The following is a 24,525-nucleotide window of genomic DNA, read 5'->3' on the forward strand; positions in this document are numbered from 1 at the left end:
CTTCTGGCACTGTTCCAGTAGACAATGACGACACAAAGATCAAAGCCAAAGGCTCTGCAATCTCCTCTCTAGCCTCCCAGAGAATCCTAGGATAAATCCCATCTGGCCCAGGGGACTTATCTATTTTTACCCTTTCCAGAATTGCCAACACCTCCTCCTTATGAACTTCAATCCCATCCAGTCCAACAGCCTGCATCTCAGTACTCCACTCAACACTGTCCCTCTCCTGTGTGAATACTGACGAAAAATATTCATTTAGTGCCTCTCCTATCTCTTCAGACTCCACGCACAACTTCCTACTCCTGTCCTTGACTGGCCCTAATCTTACCCTAGTCATTCTTTTACTCCTGACATACCTATAGAAAGCTTTAGGGTTTTCCTTGATCCTACCTGCCAAAGACTTCTCATGTCCCCACCTGGCTCTTCTTAACTCTTTCTTTAGGTCCTTCCTGGCTAACTTGTAACTCTCAAGCTCCCTAACTGAGCCTTCACGTCTCATCTTTACATAAGTCTCCTTCTTCCTCTTCACGAGAGATTCAACCTCCTTAGTAAACCACGGTTCCCTCACACGTCTGCCTCCTCCCTGCCTGATAGGTACATATTTATCAAGGACGCGTAGCAGGTGTTCCTTGAACAAGTTCCACATTGCAATTGTGCCCATCCCCTGCAGTTTCCTTCCCCAACCTATGCCAGCTAAGTCTCGCCTAATCGCATCATGATTTCCTTTCCCCCACCTTTAACTCTTGCCCTTTGGTATATACCTATCCTTTTCCATAGCTAAGGTAAACGTAATGGAATTGTGGTCACTGTCACCAAAGTGCTCACCTACCTCCAAATCTAACATCTGGCCTGGTTCATTACCCAGTACCAAATCCAATGTACCCTTGCCTCTTGTTGGTCTTTCTACATACTGTGTCAGGAAGCCTTCCTGCACAAATTGGACAAAAACCGACCCCTCCAAAGTACTCGAACTATAGCTTTTCCAGTCAATATTTGTAACGTTAAAGTCCCCAATAACAACTACCCTGTTGCTTTCGCTCCTATCCAGAATCATATTTGCAATCTTTTCCTCTACATTTCTGGAACTTTTTAGAGGTCTATAAAAAACTCCCAACAAGGTGACCTCTCCTTTCCTGTTTCTAACCTCAGCCCAAACTACCTCAGTAGACGAGTCCTCATCAAAAGTCCTTTCTGCCACCGTAATACTGTCCTTGACTAACAATGCCACACCTCCCCCTCTTTTACCACCTTCCATGCACTTACTGAAACATCTAAACCCTGGAACCTGCAACAACCATCCTGTCCCTGCTCCATCCATGTCTCCGAGATGGCCACAACATCGAAATCCCAGGTACCAACCCATGCTGCAAGTTCACCCACCTTATGTTACAGGAATAAAGCAGAAAGGTAGGACTAGATGGAAAGCTCTTTCAGAGAGCCACTACATACTCGAAGGGTCGAATGGCCTCCTCTGCACTGTAAAGAATCTGTGTTGCTAAGAGGTGCAATTACCTGTTCCTTTCTCCCACTGATTGTCAAGTTACTGATGGCCCATGCTGCTTCCTTTTGAGTCCCAAAATCTCCCTGCAAGGATAACAATTCAATAATTAGTGATTGAGTATTTAAACAGAAATCCCACATATGAAATAGTCATCATTACCGTTATAGATGGACTGCTCAGAAGTTAGCTCCAGACACACACATTAGCAGGAAAATAACCTAGGATTGTAAAGATGTGGAACCAATCAAATTAATTCTTCTCTATATGGATAAGAAAACAGGATAAATAAAATGTAATGTAACCAGAGACAGGACATAACCTGTATTTATATAGAGCGTTAAAATAAAACACTTCATAATGAATTATTTATGACTCGGGTGTTCGAACGTCACAGGGGCTACATCACGCCACCACTTTCTCAAGGGTAATTAGGGATGGGTAATAAATGCCAGCCTAGCAGGGCTCGCCACATTCAGTGAAGTAATAAACAAATAAAGCCACTGTTCTACAAACAGGCCAGACCACTCTGCTCTCTGCTTAGCAGGGCCTTACAAACAGACGAAGAACCAATTGGATCAGTTTTTCAGACTATTGAGGGATAACTGCCAAAATACTAGAAAACACTGTGTTCAAGTGATGTCATAGAAACTTTAACATCTATATCGCTGGCCAGACAAATTAACCATCCCTCTGACAGTGCAGCACTCCCTCAGTACAGACCCTCTGACAGTGCGGCACTCCCTCAGCACTGACCCTCTGACGGTGCTGCACTCCCTCAGTACTGACCCTCTGACAGTGCAGCACTCCCTCAGTACAGACCCTCTGACAGTGCGGCACTCCCTCAGTACTGACCCTCTGACGGTGCTGCACTCCCTCAGTACTGACTGTCCGACAGTGCAGCACTCCCTCAGTACTGACCCTCTGACAGTGCGGCACTCCCTCAGCACTGACCCTCTGACAGTGCAGCACTCCCTCAGTACTGACCCTCTGACAGTGCGGCACTCCCTCAGTACTGACCCTCTGACAGTGCGGCACTCCCTCAGCACTGACCCTCTGACAGTGCAGCACTCCCTCAGTACTGACCCTCTGACAGTGCGGCACTCCCTCAGTACTGACCCTCTGACAGTGCAGCACTCCCTCAGCACTGACCCTCTGACAATGCAGCACTCCCTCAGTACTGACCCTCTGATGGTGCAGCACGCCCTCAGTACTGACCCTCTGACAGTGCGGCACTCCCTCAGTACTGACCCTCTGACAGTGCGGCACTCCCTCAGCACTGACCCTCTGACAGTGCAGCACTCCCTCAGTACTGACCCTCTGACAGTGCGGCACTCCCTTAGCACTGACCCTCTGACAATGCAGCACTCCCACAGTACTGACTGTCCGACAGTGCAGCACTCTCTCAGTACTGACCCTCTGACAGTGTGGCACTCCCTTAGCACTGACCCTCTGACAATGCAGCACTCCCTCAGTACTGACTGTCCGACAGTGCAGCACTCTCTCAGTACTGACCCTCTGACAGTGCAGCACTCTCTCAGTACTGACCCTCTGACAGTGCAGCACTCTCTCAGTACTGACCCTCTGACAGTGCAGCACTCTCTCAGTACTGACCCTCTGACAGTGCAGCACTCCCTCAGTACTGACCCTCTGACAGTGCAGCACTCTCTCAGTACTGACCCTCTGACAGTGCAGCACTCTCTCAGTACTGACCCTCTGACAGTGTGGCACTCCCTCAGTACTGACCCTCTGACAGTGCGGCACTCCCTCAGTACTGACCCTCTGACAGTGCAGCACTCCCTCAGCACTAACACTCTTGACAACATGCATTCCATCAGTATTGAATCACAGAATTGTTACAGTGCAGAAGGAGGCTACTTGGCCCATCACATCTGCACTGGCTTTCCAAATGAGTAATTCACATATTGCTATTCTCCTGCTTTCCCCTCTTGACCCTGAATATTCTTCCTCTTTAGATAACTATTTAATTCTCCCATGAATGTTGCAACTGAAGCCGCCTCCACCACACTTTCAGGCAGCACATTCCAGACCCTAACCACTCGTTGCATAAATAAGTTTTTCCTCATATCGCTTTTAATTCTTTTAATAATTATTTTAAATCTGCACAGTGTGCTGGGCCCCCTATTATTCGTTATTTATATAAGTTACATTGATGCTTGCCTTCATCGGCCAGGGCACTGAGTTTAAAAATTGGCAATTCATGTTGCAGCTTTATAGAACCTTGGTTAGACCGCACTTGGAATATAGTGCCCAATTTTGGTCGCCACACTACCAGAAGGATGTGGAGGCTTTGGAGAGGGTATAGAAAAGATTTACCAGGATGTTGCCTGGTATGGAGGGCATTAACTATGAGGAGAGGTTGGAGAAACTTGGTTTGTTCTCACTAGAATGACGGAGGTTGAGGGGCGACCTGATAGAAGTCTACAAGATTATGAGAGGCATGGACAGAGTGGATAGTCAGAAGCTTTTTCCCAGTGTGGAAGAGTCAATTACTAGGGGAAATAGATTTAAGGTGTGAGGGGCAAGGTTTAAAGGAGATGTACGAGGCAGGTTTTTTACACAGAGGGTGGTGGGTGCCTGGAACTCGCTGCCGGGGGAGGTAGTGGAAGCAGATACAGTCGTGACTTTTAAGGGGCATCTTGACAAATACCTGAATAGGATGGGAATAGAGGGATATGGTCCCTGGAAGGGTAGGGGGTTTTAGTTCAGTCGGCAGCATGGTCGGTGCAGGCTTGGAGGGCCGAAAGGCCTGTTCCTGTGCTGTAATTTTCTTTGTTATTTTTGTTCTTTTGACTATGTGGGGGTAGGATTAGTAAATTTGTGGATGACACAAAGATTGGACGGTGGTTAACAGTGAGGCGGAGTGTCTTGGGCTACAAGGAGATATAGACGGAATGGTCAAATGGGCAGATAAGTGGCAGATGGAATTTAACACTGAAAAGTGAGGTGATACACTTTGGAAGGATTAATTTGACAAGGAAGTACTCAATGAATGGTAGGGCACTAGGAAGTTCTGTGGAACAAAGGGACTTTGGCGTGTTTGTGCACAGATCTCTGAAAGCGGAAGGGCATGTTAGTAGGGTGGTGAAAAAGGCATATGGGATACTTGCCTTTATCAGTTGAGGCATAGATTACAAAAGCAGGAAAGTCATGTTGGAATTCTATCGAACTTTGGTGAGGCCACAGCTAGAGTACTGTGTGCAGTTCTGTACACTATTATTGGAAGTATATGATTGCACTGGAGGGGGTGCAGAGGAGATTCACCAGGATGCTGCCTGGGATGGAACATTTAAGTTATGAAGAGAAGTTGATTAGGCTTGGGTTGTTTTTGTTGGAGCAGAGAAGACTGAGGGGCGAACTGGTCAAGGTGTACAAGATTATGAGGGACATGGACAGAGTGGATAAGGAGCAGCTGTTCCCCTTAGTTGTAGGGTCAGTCACAAGGGGACTAGGTTCAAGGTGAGGGGTAGGAGGTTTAGGGGGATGTGAGGAAAAACGTTTTTACTCAGAGGGTGGTGACAGTCTGGAATGCACTGCCTGGGAGGGTGGTGGAAGCGGGTTGCCTCACATCCTTTAACAAGTATTACTTCGGTGGTTGGTAAATTGATGGAAAAGGTCCTTAGGGATGGGATTTACGACCATTTAGAAAGATGCGGATTAATCCGGGATAGTCAGCACGGATTCGTGAAGGGCAAGTCGTGCCTCTCAAATTTGATTGAATTTTTTGAGGAGGTAACTAAGTGTGTTGATGAAGGTAGGGCAGTTGATGTCATATACATGGATTTTAGTAAGGCGTTTGATAAGGTCCCCCATGATCGGCTTATGATGAAAGTGAGGAGGTGTGGGATAGAGAGAAAGTTGGCCGATTGGATAGGTAACTGGCTGTCTGATCGAAGACAGAGGGTGGTGGTGGATGGAAAATTTTCGGATTGGAGGCAGGTTGCTAGCGGAGTGCCGCAGGGATCAGTGCTTGGTCCTCTGCTCTTTGTGATTTTTATTAATGACTTAGAGGAGGGGGCTGAAGGGTGGATCAGTAAATTTGCTGATGACACCAAGATTGGTGGAGTAGTGGATGAGGTGGAGGGCTGTTGTAGGCTGCAAAGAGACATAGATAGGATGCAAAGCTGGGCTGAAAAATGGCAAATGGAGTTTAACCCTGATAAATGTGAGGTGATTCATTTTGGTAGGACTAATTTAAGTGTGGATTACAGGGTCAAAGGTAGGGTTCTGAAGACTGTGGAGGAACAGAGAGATCTTGGGGTTCATATCCACAGATCTCTAAAGGTTGCCACTCAAGTGGATAGAGCTGTGAAGAAGGCCTATAGTGTGTTAGCTTTTATTAACAGGGGGTTGGAGTTTAAGAGCCGTGGGGTTATGCTGCAACTGTACAGGACCTTGGTGAGACCACATTTGGAATATTGTGTGCAGTTCTGGTCACCTCACTATAAGAAGGATGTGGAAGCGCTGGAAAGAGTGCAAAGGAGATTTACCAGGATGCTGCCTGGTTTGGAGGGTAGGTCTTATGAGGAAAGGTTGAGGGAGCTAGGGCTGTTCTCTCTGGAGCGGAGGAGGCTGAGGGGAGACTTAATAGAGGTTTATAAAATGATGAAGGGGATAGAGAGAGGGAACGTTCAAAGACTATTTCCTCGGGTGGATGGAGCTATTACAAGGGGGCATAACTATAGGGTTCGTGGTGGGAGATACAGGAAGGATATCAGAGGTAGGTTCTTTACGCAGAGAGTGGTTGGGGTGTGGAATGGACTGCCTGCAGTGATAGTGGAGTCAGACACTTTAGGAACATTTAAGCGGTTATTGGATAGGCACATGGAGCACACCAGGATGATAGGGAGTGGGATAGCTTGATCTTGGTTTCAGATAAAGCTCGGCACAACATCGTGGGCCGAAGGGCCTGTTCTGTGCTGTACTGTTCTATGTTCTGTAAGTATCTGGATGAGCACTTGGCACATCATAACATTCAGGGCTATGGGCCAAGTGCTGGAAGATAGGATTAGGTGGGAGTTCAGGTGTTTCTAATGTGCTGGTGTGGACTCAATGGACCAAAGGACCTCTTCTGCGCTGTACGATTCTATGATTCAAAGGAGAAGATATGAGAGATGTGAAAGAAAGGTGACATAGTTAAAGTATGGACAGAGTGAATTTACTTTTCTTTTAAATTCTAAAAGCTAAAAAGAGATCAAATTAAACAACTCTGGGAGTTCGAAAGAAACTGGGTGAGACAATGGAGAGATCAAAGGGAAAGAATGTATTTAGAGATACTGAAACCTATGAAAGGAGCTGTTTTTAGATCTCAGCTGACAGCAGGAATAACTGGTCAAACTCCCACTGTGAACGAAGCCAGATCTAAAATACCAACAGCTGGTAATTTCAGAGGACATCCCAAGAGAGAATTAAAGGTATTGTGCAGTAAAAGTTACTGGACTTTGAGAGATCTTAAAATCTATCAGGTTGCTGAACAGATGGGGAAGGTTACACTGAAGGTAGTTAAATTAAGGTTGTTTGAAACTATTGAAAAGTATTGGTGAGAAGCATCATCTTATGCATATTATATTTTAGTTCATTTTTCCCGTTTCTTAATAAATATTTGATTTACTAGAAAATCATCCCAGATGTCAGGACATTATTTCTAGATTTCAAAATCTCTCCATATACTATATAAGTTGCAAACACAAACATGAAGATAGTTGTTTAAAGTTTTCCTTCTGGGATTTGAACTGCTCAGTATTTACCATCAGCTATGCCCTTAACACTCTGCAGTTCCCTACTGAGAGTGCAGTATTCTCTCAGTACATTCCATCCAACTCTTTCAGTACTGATGCTCCCACAGTGCAACACTTCCTCAGTACTGCCCCACAGTGCAGCACTCCTTCAGTACTGCCCCTCTGACAGTGCAGCATTCCCTCAGGACTGACCTTCCAACAGTGCAAGATTCCCTTTGTACTGACCCTCCAACAATTCAGCAGTCCCTTAGTACTGTTCTCCCTTAGTACTGTTCTCCCTCAGTACTGATCCACTGACAGTGCACTTCTTTCAGTACTGACCCTCTGATAGTGCAGCATGCCCTAAGTGCTACTCCTCCGACAGCCCAGTGCTCCCTCAGACCCGAGGGCCTTGCTTGTGGGCATGTATGAGCAGAGGACTGTTTGCATGACCATGAAGTGATAGTATAACCGAGGACTGCTGATCACTATGCAGGTGCTTCTCAAGCTGGTACTTGCAGAGTAATAGTCCCAATAATGCCGAGGATTCAAAGTGTTTGGATGGTGGTGCTGGTTAACATTGAAAAGAGCAGGAAATGTACTTACTTTGGTAAGATGATGAACGATCATGGGAATGAGCCCAGCGTCGATGACTGATTGCACTTGCTGCTGGTTTCCAGCAGTGACATTTGAGAGGAACCATACTGCTTCCTGCATACAACATTACCACAATTTACATTCTAGAAGAATTAGATCACATTACCCTCAATATTGCCCACGTGCACGATCAACTTATAGATAAATTGAAAGGCTTCTTCACCTTAATTTAAAGCAACACATACTTTTAATGAAATATTTAGTGCTAACACTGAGCTGAGTGAGATGAGCGCCATATCCAGGGGTGGGTAGCTGAGGCCGGTCTCCGGGGACGGGGGGAGGGTAGAGCAGTCTCGGGTGGGATGTGGGCATTGCGGGCCGGCCCTGGACAAAGGCAGGAGGGGTGGAGTGGGGCGCCATAGAGCAGCAGTGTATTTACAAAGTAAACTCGATGTTTTAGTTACCTTGTTGATCTTCTCCTTTGGGTGGCTAAGTAGGTTTGGGAAGTGGGAGAGTACATCACAGTTCAAGATGATTTGTGTCTGCTCATCAGTTCCAGTTACAATATTACCCACAGCTCTCAGTGCAGCTGTCTGTGCAAGAAATTGATATAAACATTTCACACACAAGAAATCAAGGCATCAAAACTATCACATTGTGTGTCAATAGATTAAGGAGGTCTTGCATAGAATCATAGAAACTAGGAATAGGCCATTCGGCCCTACGAGCCTGCTCCACCATTCAATATTTGAAGAATATTTTTATTCAAACTTTTCCATTTTCCACAAATTGCAACAAATCCCCAAAACCCAGTAGAGCAGAGTGACCTTTATTCCACATGAACTTACAGAGAAGACCAGCGAATAGTTACACAAGTGATTTCAATGATCAATCTTTGCAATTATTGTAGTCGGCGTCTCCTCTTACACGGATAAAGAAAAGATACATAGAAGAGTGGGGATCTCAGGATAATAGAATACAAACACGAGTACAACAGAGAGAACACTGCACAATATACAGGGTCCCTTGTGGGATAATATACAACAAACTGGGGCATAACTCAGGGGAGAGTTGCATTTTTGATGAAGGAAAACATCACGGCCGTACTGAGAGGGGATATATCCGAGGGTTCGCCCATTGCGTTTATATGGGTAGAACTGAAAAATAAGAAGGGGAAAATCACTTTGATAGGGTTGTACTATAGGACCCCAAATAGTCGGCGGGAAATTAAAGAGCAAATATGTAAGGAGATTACAGATAGCTCCAAGAAAAATAGGTGGTAATAGTAAGGGATTTTAACTTTCCCAACATTGACTGGGACAGCCATAGTATTAGGAGCTTGGATGGAGAGAAATTTGTTGAGTGTATTCAGGAGGAATTTCTCATTCAGTATGTGGATGACCCGACTAGAGAGGGGGCAAAACTTGACCTCCTCTTGGGAAATAAGGAAGGGCAGGTGACAGAAGTGTTAGTGAGGGATCACTTTGGGACCAGTGATCATAATTCCATTAGTTTTAAGATAGCTATGGAGAATGATAGGTCTGGCCCAAAAGTTAAAATTCTAAATTGGGGCAAGACAAATTTTGATGGTATTAGACAGGAACTTTCAAAAGTTGATTGGGGGAGTCTGTTAGCAGGCAATGGGACGACTGGTAAGTGTGAGGCTTTCAAAAGTGTGTTAACCTGGATTTAGGGGAAGCACATTCCTTTTAGAGTGAAGGGCAAGGCTGGAAGAAGTAGAGAACCCTGGATGACTCGGGATATTGAGGCCCTAATCAAGAAGAATAAAGAAACATATGACATGCATTGGCAACTGGGATCAAGTGGATCCCTTGAAGAGTATAGAGGTTGGCGGAGTAGAGTTAAGAGAGAAATCAGGAGGGCAAAAAGGGGACATGAGATTGTTCTGACAGATAAGACAAAGGAGAATCCAAAGAACTTCTCTAAATCCATAAAGGGCAAAAGAGTAACTATGGAGAGTAGGACCTCTTAAGGATCAACAAGGTCATCTGTGTGGATCCACAAGAGATGGATGAGATCCTAAACGAATATTTCTAATAGGTATTTACTGTTGAGAAAGGCATGGATGTTAGGTAACTTGGGGAAATAAATAGTGATGTCTTGAGGAGTGTACATATTACAGAGGTGGTGGTGCTGGAAGTCTTTAAACGCATCAAGGTAGGTAAATCTCCAGGACCTGATGAAATGTATCCAGGGACGTTGTGGGAGGAAATTGCGGGTCCCCTAGCAGAGATATTTCAATCATCGACAGGCACAAGTGAGGTGCCTGAAGATTAGGTGGTGACAAATGTGGTGCCTTTGTTTAAGAAGGGCTGCAGGGAAAAAGCCTGGGAACTACAGAAAATATGATAGGATGAGGGATGAATTGGCTAAGGTAGACTGGGAGAGCAGGCTGGCAGGTAGGATAGCTGAGGAACAGTGGAGGATTTTTAAGGAGATCCTTTTCAGTTCACAGCAAAAATATATTCCAGCAAAAAACAAGGATTGTAAGAAAAGGGAGAACCAGCCGTGGATAACGAAGGAAATAAAGGAGAGTATTAAAATAAAAACAGCTGCGGACAGAGTGGCCAAAAATAGTGGAGAAACAAGTGATTGGGAAAAATTTAAGAAACAACAAAGAGAGACTAAGAAAGCGATAAAGAAAGGAAGGATAGACTATGAAGCTAGGCTAGCAATTAATATAAAAAATGATAGTAAAAGTTTTTATAAATATATAAAAAGGAATAGAGTGGCTAGAGTGAATGTTGGACCCTTGGAGGACGAGAGGGGGGAGTTAATAGTGGGAAATGAGGATATGGCTGAGTCTTTAAATAAGTTTTTTGTGTCGGTCTTCACGGTGGAGGACACAAATAGTTTGCCAAATATTAACGATCGAGGGTTGGCAGCAGGAGAAATACTTAATACAATTAATGTTACCAGAGAGGCAGTGCTGGGTAGACTAATGGGACTGAAGGTGGACAAGTCCCCGGGTCCGGATGGAATGCATCCCAGGGTATTGAAAGAAATGTCAGAGGTAATAGTGGATGCGTTAGTGATTATTTATCAAAACTCGTTGCATTCTGGGGTAGTGCCGATTGATTGTAAAACGGCTAATGTTACGCCGCTGTTTAAAAAAGGAAGGAGACAAAAGGCGGGTAACTATAGGCCGGTCAGCTTAACGTCTGTAGTAGGGAAAATGCTGGAATCCATTATTAAAGAGGAGATAGCAGGGCATCTGGATAGAAATGGTTCGATCAATCAGGCGCAGCATGGATTCATGAGGGGAAAGTCGTGCTTGACGAACATGTTGGATTTTTATGAGGATGTGACGAGGGCGGTTGATGGAGGAGAACCGGTGGATGCGGTGTTTTTGGATTTCCAAAAGGCGTTTGATAAGGTGCCCCATAAAAGGCTGCTGAAGAAGATTAGGGCACACGGAGTTGGGGGTAGTGTGTTAAAGTGGATTGGGGACTGGCTATCCGACAGGAAGCAAAGAGTCGGAATAAATGGGTGTTTTTCCGGTTGGAGGAAGGTAACTAGTGGCGTGCCGCAGGGATCGGTACTCGGGCCGCAACTGTTTACCATTTATATAGATGATCTGGAGGAGGGGACGGAGTGTAGGGTAACGAAGTTTGCAGACGACACAAAGATAAGTGGAAAAGTGAATCGTGTGGAGGACGGAGAAGATCTGCAGAGAGATTTGGACAGGCTGAGTGAGTGGGCGAGGATATGGCAAATGGAGTATAACGTTGAGAAATGCGAGGTTATACACTTTGGAGGAAATAATAACAAATGGGATTACTATCTCAATGGAAACAAATTAAAACATGCTACCGTGCAAAGGAACCTGGGGGTCCTTGTGCATGAGACGCAAAAGCCCAGTCTGCAGGTACAACAGGTGATCAAGAAGGCAAATGGGATGTTGGCCTATATGCGAGGGGGATAGAATATAAAAGCAGGGATGTCTTGATACACCTGTACAGGGCATTGGTGAGGCCGCAGCTGGAATACTGTGTGCAGTATTGGTCCCCTTATATGAGGAAGGATATATTGGCATTGGAGGGAGTGCAGAGAAGGTTCACCAGGTTGATACCGGAGATGAGGGGTTTGGATTATGAGGAGAGGCTGAGGAGATTGGGTTTGTACTCATTGGAGTTTAGAAGGATGAGGGGGGATCTTATGGAGACTTATAAGATAATGCGGGGGCTGGATAGGGTGGAGGCGGAGAGATTCTTTCCACTTAGTAAGGAAGTTAAAACTAGAGGACACAGCCTCAAAATAAAGGGGGGTCGGTTTAAGACAGAGTTGAGGAGGAACTTCTTCTCCCAGAGGGTGGTGAATCTCTGGAATTCTCTGCCCACTGAGGTGGTGGAGGCTACCTCGCTGAATATGTTTAAAGCGCGGATGGATGGATTCCTGATCGGTAAGGGAATTAAGGGTTATGGGGATCAGGCGGGTAAGTGGTACTGATCCACGTCAGATCAGCCATGATCTTATTGAATGGCGGGGCAGGCTCGAGGGGCTAGATGGCCTACTCCTGCTCCTATTTCTTATGTTCTTACAGGCCAGTGAGCCTGATGTCTGTAGTGGGTAAGTTGCTAGAAGCTATTCTGAAAGACAGGATCTACAGGCATTTAGAGATGCAAGGACTGATTAAAGACAGTCAACGTGGCTTTGTGAGTGGAAAATCATGTCTCACAAATTTGATTGAGTTTTTTGAAGGGGTAACCAAGAAGGTAGATGAGGGCAGTGCAGCTGATGTTGCCTACATGGACTTTAACAAGGCCTTTGACAAGGTACTGCATGGTAGGTTGTTGCATAAGGTTAAATATCATGGGACCTAGGGTGAGGTAGCCAATTGGATACAAAATTTGCTTGATGACAGAAGACAGAGGGTGATTATAGAGCCATAGAAGTTTATAGCATGGAAACAGGCCCTTCGGCCCAACTTGTTCATGCCGCCTTTTTTTTAAACCTCTAAGCTAGCCCCAATTGTCCGCATTTGGTCCATATCCCTCTATACCCATCTTACCAATGTAATTGTTTAAATGTTTTTTAAAAGACAACATTGTACCCGCCTCTGCTACTACCTCTGGCAGCTCGTTCCAGACACTCATCACCCACTGCATGAAAACATTGCCCCTCTGGACACTTTTGTATCTCTCCCCTCTCACCTTAAACTTATGCCCTCTTGTTTTAGACTCCCCTATCTTTGGGAAAACATATTGACTATCTAGCTGATCTGTGCCCCTCATTATTTTATAGACCTCTATAAGATCACCCCTCAGGGAAAAAGGTCCCAGCCTATCCAGCCTCTCCTTATAACTCAACTTGTAGAGGGTTGTTTTTCAAACTGGAGGCCTGTGACTAGCGGTGTGCCTCAGGGACCGGTGCTGGGTCCGCTGTTATTTGTCATTTATATTAATAATTTAGGTGAGAATTTAGGAGGCATGCTTAGCAAGTTTGCAGATGACACCAAGATTGGTGGCATAGTGGACAGTGAAGAAGGACACAGGTTTAAGGTGCTGGGGGGTAGGTACAGAGGAGATGTCAGGGGTAAGTTTTTCACTCAGAGGGTGGTGGGTGAGTGGAATCGGCTGACGTCGGTGGTGGTGGAGACAAACTCGTTGGGGTCTTTTAAGAGACTTCTGGATGAGTACATGGGATTTAATGGGATTGAGGGCTATAGATAGGCCTAGAGGTGGGGATGTGATCGGCGCAACTTGTGGGCCGAAGGGCCTGTTTGTGCTGTGGCTTTCTATGTTCTATGTTATCTAGGATTGCAACGGGATCCTGATCAATTGGGCTGATGAAGGGTAAATAGATTTTAATTTAGATAAATGTGAGGTGATGCATTTTGGTAGACCAAATCGGAGCAGGACTTACTCAGTTAATGATAGGACATTGGGGAGAGTTATAGAACAAAGAGATCTAGGGGTACAGGTTCATAGCTCCTTGAAAGTGGAGTCACAGGTAGACAAGGTGATGAAGAAGGCATTCAGCATGCTTAGTTTCATTGGTCAGAACATTGAATTCAGGAGTTGGTTAATGTTAACCAATTTTAACCAACATTAACATTGGGACATCTTGTTGAAGTTGTACAAGACATTAGTAAGGCCACACTTGGAGTACTGTGTACAGTTCTGGTCATCCTTTTATAAAAAGGATATTATTAAACTTGAAAGAGTGCAGAAAAGATTTATTAGGATGCTACCGGGACTTGATGGTTTGAGTTATAAGGAGGGGCTGGATTGACTGGGATTTTTTTCCCTGGAGCTTAGGAGGCTTAGGGGTGATCTTATAGAGGTCTATAAAATGATGAGAGGCATAGATAAGGTAGATAGTCAACATCTTTTCCCAAAGGTAGGGGAGTCTAAAACTGGAGGTGAGAGGGGAGAGATACAAAAAGGTCCAGAGAGGCAATTTTTTCACTCAGAGGGTGGTGAGTGTCTGGAACGAGCTGCCAGAGATAGTAGTAGAGGCGGGTACAATTTTGTCTTTTAAAAAGCGTTTAGACAGTTACATTGGTAAGATGTGTATAGAGGGATATGGGCCAAATGTGGGCAATTGGGACTAGCTTAGTGCTAAAAACTGGGCGGCATGGACAAGTTGGGCCGAAGGGCCTGTTTCCATGCTGTAAACCTCAATGACTCTATGACTCAACATCGTAGGACCTCCAAGCAATGAAAGGATAACCCAGAAAAAGGGGAACTGCAGGATATCGCCATCGGTACAAGGCATGGCATGGCAGTGTACACTCTCATGTAGAGGAACAGCATATCAAGGATTTGTACACCTCGTCTAGGCTGACAACATGCATAGAAACATACATGGGAGGAAGAGTAGGCCATTTGGCCCTTCGAGCCTGCTCTTCCATTCATTATCATGGCTGATCATCAAATTCAATACCCTGATCCCACTTTCCCCCAAATCCCTTGCAGTCACTCTCACCGACAAGAAGCCTTGACAGCTTTATTTTTTAGAGCTTACCTGAACTTTTACCTCTTGGCAGCTCAGAAGTGGAATTAGATGAGGCACCACACCTGAGTCTATCACCATCTGGATCTGCTCATTTCCTCCATCCGTCAAATAGGATAGAGCCCAGACTGTGTCAACTAGAATCTGAGATAACAAATAGTGTTAAGACAAGCAACTAAGGAGACTAGCATCAGGGGTTGCAAAAGCAGGATGGATTTTCTAAATACTTACATTTGTATCACTGTGTTGTATTAATACACCCAAAGCTGGCAGCAACTGCAGAACAAAGAGAATCCTGATCACATATTATTCATGTGTTATCACTGGCCAGTCCACTTGTTAAAATTTCTGCCTTAGAGGTAAATTCAGCAGCTTCATTGTTAAATGGTTTTATACTCAGTACAGAAAAAAATCCCCATCGCAATGAAAGGTATGTACAATGGCATTTTGATAATATCCAATAACATGCTCAAATATTATGTTCCCATGTTTTGCAAACAGGAATACTCTCCATACAACTCAACTATTTCATTTCAGTTGATATTAATAAAGTCGTATAAGGAATGGAATCTTGTAAGTTCAAGGATGATATCACCACCACCATCATTAGCTTGTGGAGAATCAGTATTTCCGGGACTCTGAGCTGCCCTGATGTTTAAATTAACTCCAATATACATTAACTGGGGAGTAAAAAGCAAAGAAAACATTGGCCAGATGCTGCCAGGCACAGCCCCTCTATCAGTTTGTAGTCTCCTGAATCCGCTCATCGCAGTTGTTAAGCCATTCCACATGTTCAGAGCAAGTATGATAAAGTAACTTTGCTCTATTCTAGAATCAAACCTCTCCTAATGGTTAGACTAACACTAACAGAAAAATGCGAACTGCAGAGACACTAAAACCTGCTGCAAGAGCAATAACAAAAACAATGTTACGGTTTCCTGGTGAAATAACACCTTTCTCTCACACACAGCATAACAATGGGTACCGGTAAATGAAACCTACCTCTTGAATGGTTTCTGCTGGTGGTGGCGGGTCTTTATTTCTGCACAAATTTACAATGACCCATGTGACATTCCGTAAGAAGCTGATTGGGATAGAAGGATTAATAAACGAGAGCAGAGGGTTTATCACTCCTAGACTGATGACATAGTCTCTACATTGGGGCCCATCACCTGAACAGAAGGGAAGGTTCCGTTAGAGGAAGGCAAGAAGTTGGTACATTCCACATTTACCCAACACCTCTACATGTATTCATACTTCTTCACACTATTCACCATATAGAATCATAGAATCCTACAGTGCAGAAGAAGGTCATTCGGCCCATCGAGTCTGCACCGACCACAATCCCACCCAGGCCCTATCCCCATAACCCCATGCATTTACCCTAGCTAGTCCCCCTGACACTTAGGGGCAATTTAACATGGCCAATCCACCTAACCTGCACATCTTTGAACTGTGGGAGGAAACCAGAGCACTCGAAGGAAACCCACGCAGACACGGGGAGGACGTGCAAACTCCACACAGACGGTGACACAAGGCCGGAATTGAACCCAGGTCCCTGGTGCTGAGGCAGCAGTGGTAACCACTGTGCCGCCCCATACCTCTACACACACATACAAAATACACCACTTCTGGTATGAGCCACACTAAAGTACTCATGACATTCCTTTCCTGATTAAAATCTAATTTTCTCTGATACATGTGAAGCTACGAACAATAAAGACGACCAGCTGGTCCAGCAAGCCTACCCTACAAATTCTACCCTCACCACACACAAAATCCAGGGACAGGCAAAAAGAAAGAATTAACCCAAGGGCAATTTAAGCAAAAAACATTCCGGAAAATTTATCGCCACCCCACAATGGGTCTCGCATAAGTTTCTGTAGATGATATTGATAAGAAAAACCCACCAATAATGCATCCCTCTCTATTTCTGATCACCTTGGGTACATTCAGGAACTTGTCCATCTCCCTACTGATTGGTTCCAGTGACTCTCCACTGTGTAATGAAACACTTCCTGACGTCTCTACACTCATACGAACATAAGAACATAAGAAATAGGAGCAGGAGTAGGCCATCTAGCCCCTCGAGCCTGCCCCGCCATTCAATAAGATCATGGCTGATCTGACGTGGATCAGTACCACTTACCCGCCTGATCCCCATAACCCTTAATTCCCTTACCGATCAGGAATCCATCCATCCGCGCTTTAAACATATTCAGCGAGGTAGCCTCCACCACCTCAGTGGGCAGAGAATTCCAGAGATTCACCACCCTCTGGGAGAAGAAGTTCCTCCTCAACTCTGTCTTAAACCGACTCCCCTTTATTTTGAGGCTGTGTCCTCTAGTTTTAACTTCCTTACTAAGTGGAAAGAATCTCTCCGCCTCCACCCTATCCAGCCCCCGCATTATCTTATAAGTCTCCATAAGATCCCCCCTCATCCTTCTAAACTCCAACGAGTACAAACCCAATCTCCTCAGCCTCTCCTCATAAGCCAAACCCCTCATCTCCGGTATCAACCTGGTGAACCTTCTCTGCACTCCCTCCAATGCCAATATATCCTTCCTCATATAAGGGGACCAATACTGCACACAGTATTCCAGCTGCGGCCTCACCAATGCCCTGTACAGGTGCATCAAGACATCCCTGCTTTTATATTCTATCCCCCTCGCGATATAGGCCAACATCCCATTTGCCTTCTTGATCACCTGTTGTACCTGCAGACTGGGCTTTTGCGTCTCATGCACAAGGACCCCCAGGTTCCTTTGCACGGTAGCATGTTTTAATTTGTTTCCATTGAGATAGTAATCCCATTTGTTATTATTTCCTCCAAAGTGTATAACCTCGCATTTCTCAACGTTATACTCCATTTGCCATATCCTCGCCCACTCACTCAGCCTGTCCAAATCTCTCTGCAGATCTTCTCCGTCCTCCACACGATTCACTTTTCCACTTATCTTTGTGTCGTCTGCAAACTTCGTTACCCTACACTCCGTCCCCTCCTCCAGATCATCTATATAAATGGTAAATAGTTGCAGCCCGAGTACCGATCCCTGCGGCACGCCACTAGTTACCTTCCTCCAACCGGAAAAACACCCATTTATTCCGACTCTTTGCTTCCTGTCGGATAGCCAGTCCCCAATCCACTTTAACACACTACCCCCAACTCCGTGTGCCCTAATCTTCTTCAGCAGCCTTTTATGGGGCACCTTATCAAACGCCTTTTGGAAATCCAAAAACACCGCATCCACCGGTTCTCCTCCATCAACCGCCCACAAAATTTCTACTTGTCTCTAACCTGTCTGCTACAAACAGCCTTGTCACATAAACTGAATTTAACCCTTTTATTATTTTAAAATTATTGAAGTTTTTCTCAAGTAAAAAGCTGCATTTCTCCAAGTCTATTGGGATCTTCAAACTAGGTATAAATCTTGTGCCTTACTGATTTTTTTCCAGCACTTCTAATGTCATTTACTATGTTAAAAGACCAAATTTTGATGAGGTATTCTGGCCTTTTAATCTAGAACAGCACCTGAGGAGAGCGGCAGAACACTTTAAAAATCTCAAAGATGTTGAAGGCACCATGACATTCCTGGAAAGGATATCTAAGAGAATAATTCTGGTCTTTAAGCTTCGGAAAGGGTTTTTAATAGAGCAGATGCAGATGTTTCCAGTTGAGAAGGGAGACAAAAATGAGAGGATTTAATTGGAGGATTGTCACTAATTACTTCAATTGGGGAGAAATGTATTTACCCACAATAGCCCAGGCCCCAAAAAACCTTCAGTAAAATACTGTTAAACTGATTATATTCTTACCTATTATGTTCCCTAGGGCCCAAACTGCTTGCTCGCAGACATTTTGATGTGGTGAGTGCAGCAACCTTAGGAAATAAGGCACCGCATCTGTAAAAGATATTGAGGCACAGTCATTACAATGTCTAGGCAGTGTACTCAGTCAATTGATGTTCATATTTAGATGCTGTATTTTAGTCACTTAAATACTGAAATAATTGCAGAAAATTAGTAATTTCTCACAGATGTGCACAAAAGGGTTTAGATGTTATTGAGTAGATAGAGTCATAGAGGTTTACAGCATGGAAACAGGCCCTTTGGCCCAACTTCTCCATACCGCCCAGTTTTTACCACTAAGCTAGTCCCAATTGCTCGTATTTATAGAGTCATAGATGGGAATTCAGCTGGTGAAACAGAAAACTGGATAAACTCTCGGGTAATTAAGTTGAAGCTAATTAATTTATCAGTGAAATGCACCGACAGAGAAAGAAAATCTAAATGCGGACTTTTGATTGGAAATCAGATCTAGTGAAAACAGTTGTTCTCATCGCAGCTGTTTGCAGCACCGCAACATCACCCACTGAAACTCCAAAACACCTCCAGCACTACAACAGTTAAAGCTCAACACCTCCTCAGCACTAAAATAGTTAAACCCCAAATCACCTCCAGCATTGAAATAGTTAAATCCCAATCACACCTCAGCACTGAAACAGTTAAATTCCATAATGTGTACTTATATTAGTTAGAACCTTCAAATAAATTGAACCGATTGAGAGTTCACCAGTCCTGTGTGCGAGATTGGTAAGCTGATATAAAGGAAGCAGAAGCGCAACATGGTGGCAGCACTGAGAGTCTGAAGACCACAAGAGGCACCACAGTGCAACACCGAGGCTGTATGTGCACTGAAACCTTTGAAGGCAGAGTCAATAGTCTCTGAAATTACAATAGTCTCCAATTACAATAGTCAATCTATAGACTGGACTTTGCAGAACAGCGAGTACCTGATTTGTGGGATAGTCAGATCGGTGGTGAATGGTTCAGAATTGTGCTGTGCAGTGGGTTTTTGAATCAGACAGAAGAGCTGGAAGGCCTTTGCAATCCTTGGATGACATTGCCACAAAAAAGACAAATATTGCACAAAATGGACAAAGTGCGCCACTGGGAAAAATGTGGCCAAAACCTGAACTGCAGCTAATAAAGGAGAATTTGTTTTATAAGAGCAGCTGTATTGCTGGCTCCAGTGCGGAGGGGTTTACAAATCCCCCAGCATGAACTGGCAGACCATTAATGTTCACTCCAAATGTAGGCTTCTCAAACAAAGGATGAAATTATATTTTTTAGATTTATCAATGACAGAACTGATAAACAAGCGGAGAAAATAAAGATAGCCATTGGAAACAAATAGTTGCTTGGAGTTAACACTTCAGGCCTATCTGAGCTGGATCAGAAAGAACCTGTCAATCTATGGAACATGCTGGAAAATCAGCTTCATGTAAAGATGAACTTTGGAATTCACAGACTGGAGTTAGAGTCATAGAGGTTTACAACATGGAAACAGGCCCTTCGGCCCAACTTGTCCATGCCGCCTCTTATTTTTGTCCGCTTTGGCCCATATCCCTCTATATCCATCTTATCCATGTAACTATCTAAATGCTTTTTAAAAGACAAAATTGTACCCGCCTCTACTACTACCTCTGGCAGCTTGGTCCAGACACTCACCACCCTCTGTAAGTGCCCTCTGGACACTTTTGCATCTCTCACCTCTCACCTTAAACCTATGCCCTCTAGTTTTAAACTCCCCTACCTTTGAGAAAAGATATTGACTATCTAGCTGATCTGTGCCCCTCATTATTTTATAGACCTCTATAAGACCCCTCACCCTCCTACGCTCCAGAGAAAAAAGTCCCAGTCTATCCAGCCTCTCCTTATAACTCAAACCATCAAGTCCTGGTAGCATCCTAGTAGATCTTTTCTGCACTCTTTCTAGTTTAATAATATCCTTTCTATAATAGGGCGACCAGAACTGTACACAGTATTCCAAGTGTGGGCTTACCAATGCCTTGTACAACTTCAACAAGATGTCCCAACTCCTGTATTCAATGTTCTGACCAATGAAACCAAGCATGCTGAATGCCTTCTTCACCACTATGTCCACCTGTGACTCCACTTTCAAGGAGTTATGAACATGTACCCCAAGATCTCTTTGCTCTGTAACACTCCCCAACACCCTACCATTAACCGAATAAGTCCTGCCCTGGTTCAATCTACCAAAATGCATCACCTCGCATTTGTCTAAATTAAAGTCCATCTGTCATTCGTCAGCCCACTGGCCCAATTGATCAAGATCCCGTTGCAATCGAAGATAACTTTCTTCACTGTCCACTATGCCTCCAATCCTTGTGTCATCTGCAAACTTATTAACCATGCCTCCTATATTCTCATCCAAATCATGAAAAAAAATGAGAAATAACAGTGGATCCAGCACTAATCCCTGAGGCACACTGCTGGTCACAGGCCTCCAGTTTGAAAAACAGCCCTCTACAACCACACAGAAGCCAATTTTGTATCCATTTAGAAACCTCACCCTGGATCCCATGAGATTTAACCTTATGTAACGAGCTATCATGCGGTACCTTGTCAAACGCCTTGCTAAAGTCCATGTAGACAACATCAACTGCACTGCCCTCATCTAACTTCTTGGTTACCCCTTCAAAAAACTCAATCAAATTTGTGAGACATGATTTTCCACTCACAAAGCCATGCTGACTGTCTCTAATCAGTCCTTGCGTCTCTAAATGCCTGTAGGTCCTGTCTCTCAAAATACTTCTCAACAACTTACCCACTACAGATGTTGGGCTCACTGGCCTGTAGTTCCCAGGCTTTTCCCTGCAGCCCTTCTTAAACAAAGGCACAACATTTGCCACCCTCCAATCTTCAAGCACCTCACCAGTGACTATCGATGATTCAAATATCTCTGTAAGAAGTCTCACAACACCAGGTTAAAGTCCAACAGGTTTATTTGGTAGCAAATACCATAAGCTTTCGGAGCACTGCTCCTTCGTCAGATGGAGTGGAAATGTGCTCTCAAACAGGGCACAGAGACACAAAATCAAGTTACAGAATACTGATTAGAATGCAAATCCCTACAGCCAACCAGATCTTAAAGATACAGACAATGTGGGTGGAGGGAACATTAAACACAGGTTAAAGAAATGTGTATTGTCTCCAGACAGAACAGCTAGTGAGATTCTACAAGCCCAGGAGGCAAGCTGTGGGGGTTACTGATAATGTGACATAAATCCAACATCCCGGTTTAGGCCGTCCTCATGTGTGTGGAACTTGGCTATCAGTTTCTGCTCACTTACATGTCACATGTTTATGTCACATTATCAGTAACCCCCACAGCTTGCCTCCTGGGCTTGTAGAATCTCACTAGCTGTTCTGTCTGGAGACAATACACATTTCTTTAATCTGTGTTTAATGTTCCCTCCACCCACATTGTCTGTATCTTTAAGATCTGGTTGGCTGTAGGGATTTGCATTCTAATCAGTATTCTGTAACTTGATTTTGTGTCTCTGTGCCCTATTTGAGAGCACATTTCCATTCCATCTGACGAAGGAGCAGTGTTCCGAAAGCTTATGGTATTTGCTACCAAATAAACCTGTTGGACTTTAACCTGGTGTTGTGAGACTTCTTACCGTGTTCACCCCAGTCCAACGCCGGCATCTCCACATCAAATATCTCTGCCAGGGGACCCGCAATTTCCTCCCTAGTTGATGGCTTATAGGCAACATCCACAAGAATCAACTGATCAGTTCATCAGCAGGTGCTGTGATAAGGGCGAGGGCTGTGATTTGAATGGATAATTGAGCTACTTACAGCTTCAATGCCGATCAAAGCCTTACAAAAAGACTTGTTGGAGAAAAAGAGAGGTCATAATATTGACACAAGTTAAAAGATGGCAGAAAACATGAAACCATACTGGCTGGACAATACCTACAAACATTAAGGTGCAGTTACCAGTACTGTTGTGGTAGTCAGATGCAGAAAGTACACAAGCCATGTAAGTGCAGTTTCCTGTCCAATGAAGCTGTCCTGTGTTGCAAGACCTTTGCAAGGTATGTGGTGTAGAAGAACACTGGACTCATCAATGCAGGAAATCTGATTCCAAAGATATAACCAGAGGTAACAATAAGATGCAACCAAACACAATGTATGTGCAACATACTGACAGCAAATCGGGAGTACACCAGAAACCAACATAGACGCAAGCACATACATAACGGCAAGAGAGACAAGTGCGATGATCCAGAGTAGAGAAATGTTCAGCCAGAAAAGGCTTTCCACACTGTGAATGGGACACAATATCTGGATAAAGTCAGAGGCTTTTACTACTATCAGTATCATATATGTGATCAAAAGCTGCACACGCTCACAGCCAAAGTTGACACGGGGGCGGGTGTGAATATCTTTATCAGTCAGAGTCCTAAAGGATAGGTAGCTGGATCATTGGAAATTTATGATATAACCTACGACAGCCAAATAAAACGCATACAACGGATAACCCATTCACTGCATTGGTACATTAACATTGATCTGGAGCTAAGGCAAATCTGCCTGGGAAGCACAGGTCTGCTGCAGCAGCAAAGTTAGCGGCATGTACGGAACCCAACATTGTAACCATTCATGAGATCACCAAACATGGCAGAAGAGGCCAAAAATAATCAGAGTCAGTCTACGGCCTACAAGATATATCCAGACAGATTCGATGCTATAGGCAAATGCAGTGGTGACACTGTAATACTCCTCAGAAAAAGTAGTGTGCACATACAGGAGTGAGTTGGATGACATGGAGTGTAACAGTGTTATTTATCAGTTGTGTGCATCAGCACATTGACTGATGTAGTTCTATAACGTGCGTATAGAAAATTACAGCACAACGCGAGTATGCGTTGTTCAGATTGATGCCTTGTTCAGATTGATGCCTTGTTCATAAGAACATAAGAAATAGGAGCAGGAGTAGACCATCTAGCCCCTCGAGCCTGCCCCGCCATTCAATAAGATCATGGCTGATCTGAAGTGGATCAGTTCCACTTACCCGCCTGATCCCCATAACCCCTAATTCCCTTACCGATCAGGTATCCATCTATCCGTGATTTAAACAGATTCAACGAGGTAGCCTCCACCACTTCAGTGGGCAGAGAATTCCAGAGATTCACACCCTCTGAGTGAAGAAGTTCCTCCTCAACTCTGTCCTAAACTGACCCCCCTTTATTTTGAGGCTGTGCCCTCCAGTTCTAGCTTCCTTTCGAAGTGGAAAGAATCTCTCCACCTCTATCCTATCCAGCCCCTTCATTATCTTATAGGTCTCAATAAGATCCCTCCTCAGCCTTCTAAATTCCAACGAGTACAAACCCAATCTGCTCAGTCTCTCCTCATAATCAACACCCCTCATCTCTGGTATCAACCTGGTGAACCTTCTCTGCACTCCCTCCAAGGCCAATATATCCTTCCGCAAATAAGGGGACCAATACTGCAGACACTATTCCAGCTGCGGCCTCACCAATGCCCTGTACAGATGCAGCAAGACATCTCTGCTTTTATATTCTATCCCCCTTGCGATATAGGCCAACATCCCATTTGCCTTCTTGATCACCTGTTGCACCTGCAGACTGGGTTTTTGTGTCTCATGCACAAGGACCCCCAGGACCCTTTGCACAGTAGCCTGTTGTAATTTTTTTCCAAATAGATAATAATTCTATTTGCTATTATTTCCTCCGAAGTGTATAACCTCGCATTTGTCAACGTTATACTCCATCTGCCAGCTCCTCGCCCACTCACTCAGCCTGTCCAAATCTCTCTTCAGACCTTCTACGCCCTCCACACGATTCACTTTTCCACTTATCTTTGTGTCGTCTGCAA

At 44.4% G+C, this 24,525-nt stretch overlaps 1 protein-coding gene across 4 annotated transcripts in view; it reads right to left on the bottom strand.

The window, feature by feature from the left end:
* Window positions 1–24,525, bottom strand: part of LOC144493081 (importin subunit alpha-4-like) — a 133,025-nt gene that overhangs the window by 47,175 nt on the left and 61,325 nt on the right. For all 4 annotated transcript variants that reach the window (XM_078211956.1, XM_078211955.1, XM_078211957.1 and 1 more), the window contains 7 exons: window positions 18,628–18,714; window positions 15,814–15,983; window positions 15,043–15,087; window positions 14,824–14,955; window positions 8,298–8,426; window positions 7,843–7,947; window positions 1,513–1,584 (listed from right to left, as the gene is read on the bottom strand). In XM_078211956.1, the coding sequence (XP_078068082.1) occupies window positions 1,513–1,584; window positions 7,843–7,947; window positions 8,298–8,426; window positions 14,824–14,955; window positions 15,043–15,087; window positions 15,814–15,983; window positions 18,628–18,714 (740 nt within the window). The remainder of the gene's footprint in view (window positions 1–1,512; window positions 1,585–7,842; window positions 7,948–8,297; window positions 8,427–14,823; window positions 14,956–15,042; window positions 15,088–15,813; window positions 15,984–18,627; window positions 18,715–24,525) is intronic.

The sequence above is a fragment of the Mustelus asterias genome, chromosome 4, assembly GCF_964213995.1.
Source record: "Mustelus asterias chromosome 4, sMusAst1.hap1.1, whole genome shotgun sequence".
Lineage (NCBI taxonomy): Eukaryota > Metazoa > Chordata > Chondrichthyes > Carcharhiniformes > Triakidae > Mustelus > Mustelus asterias.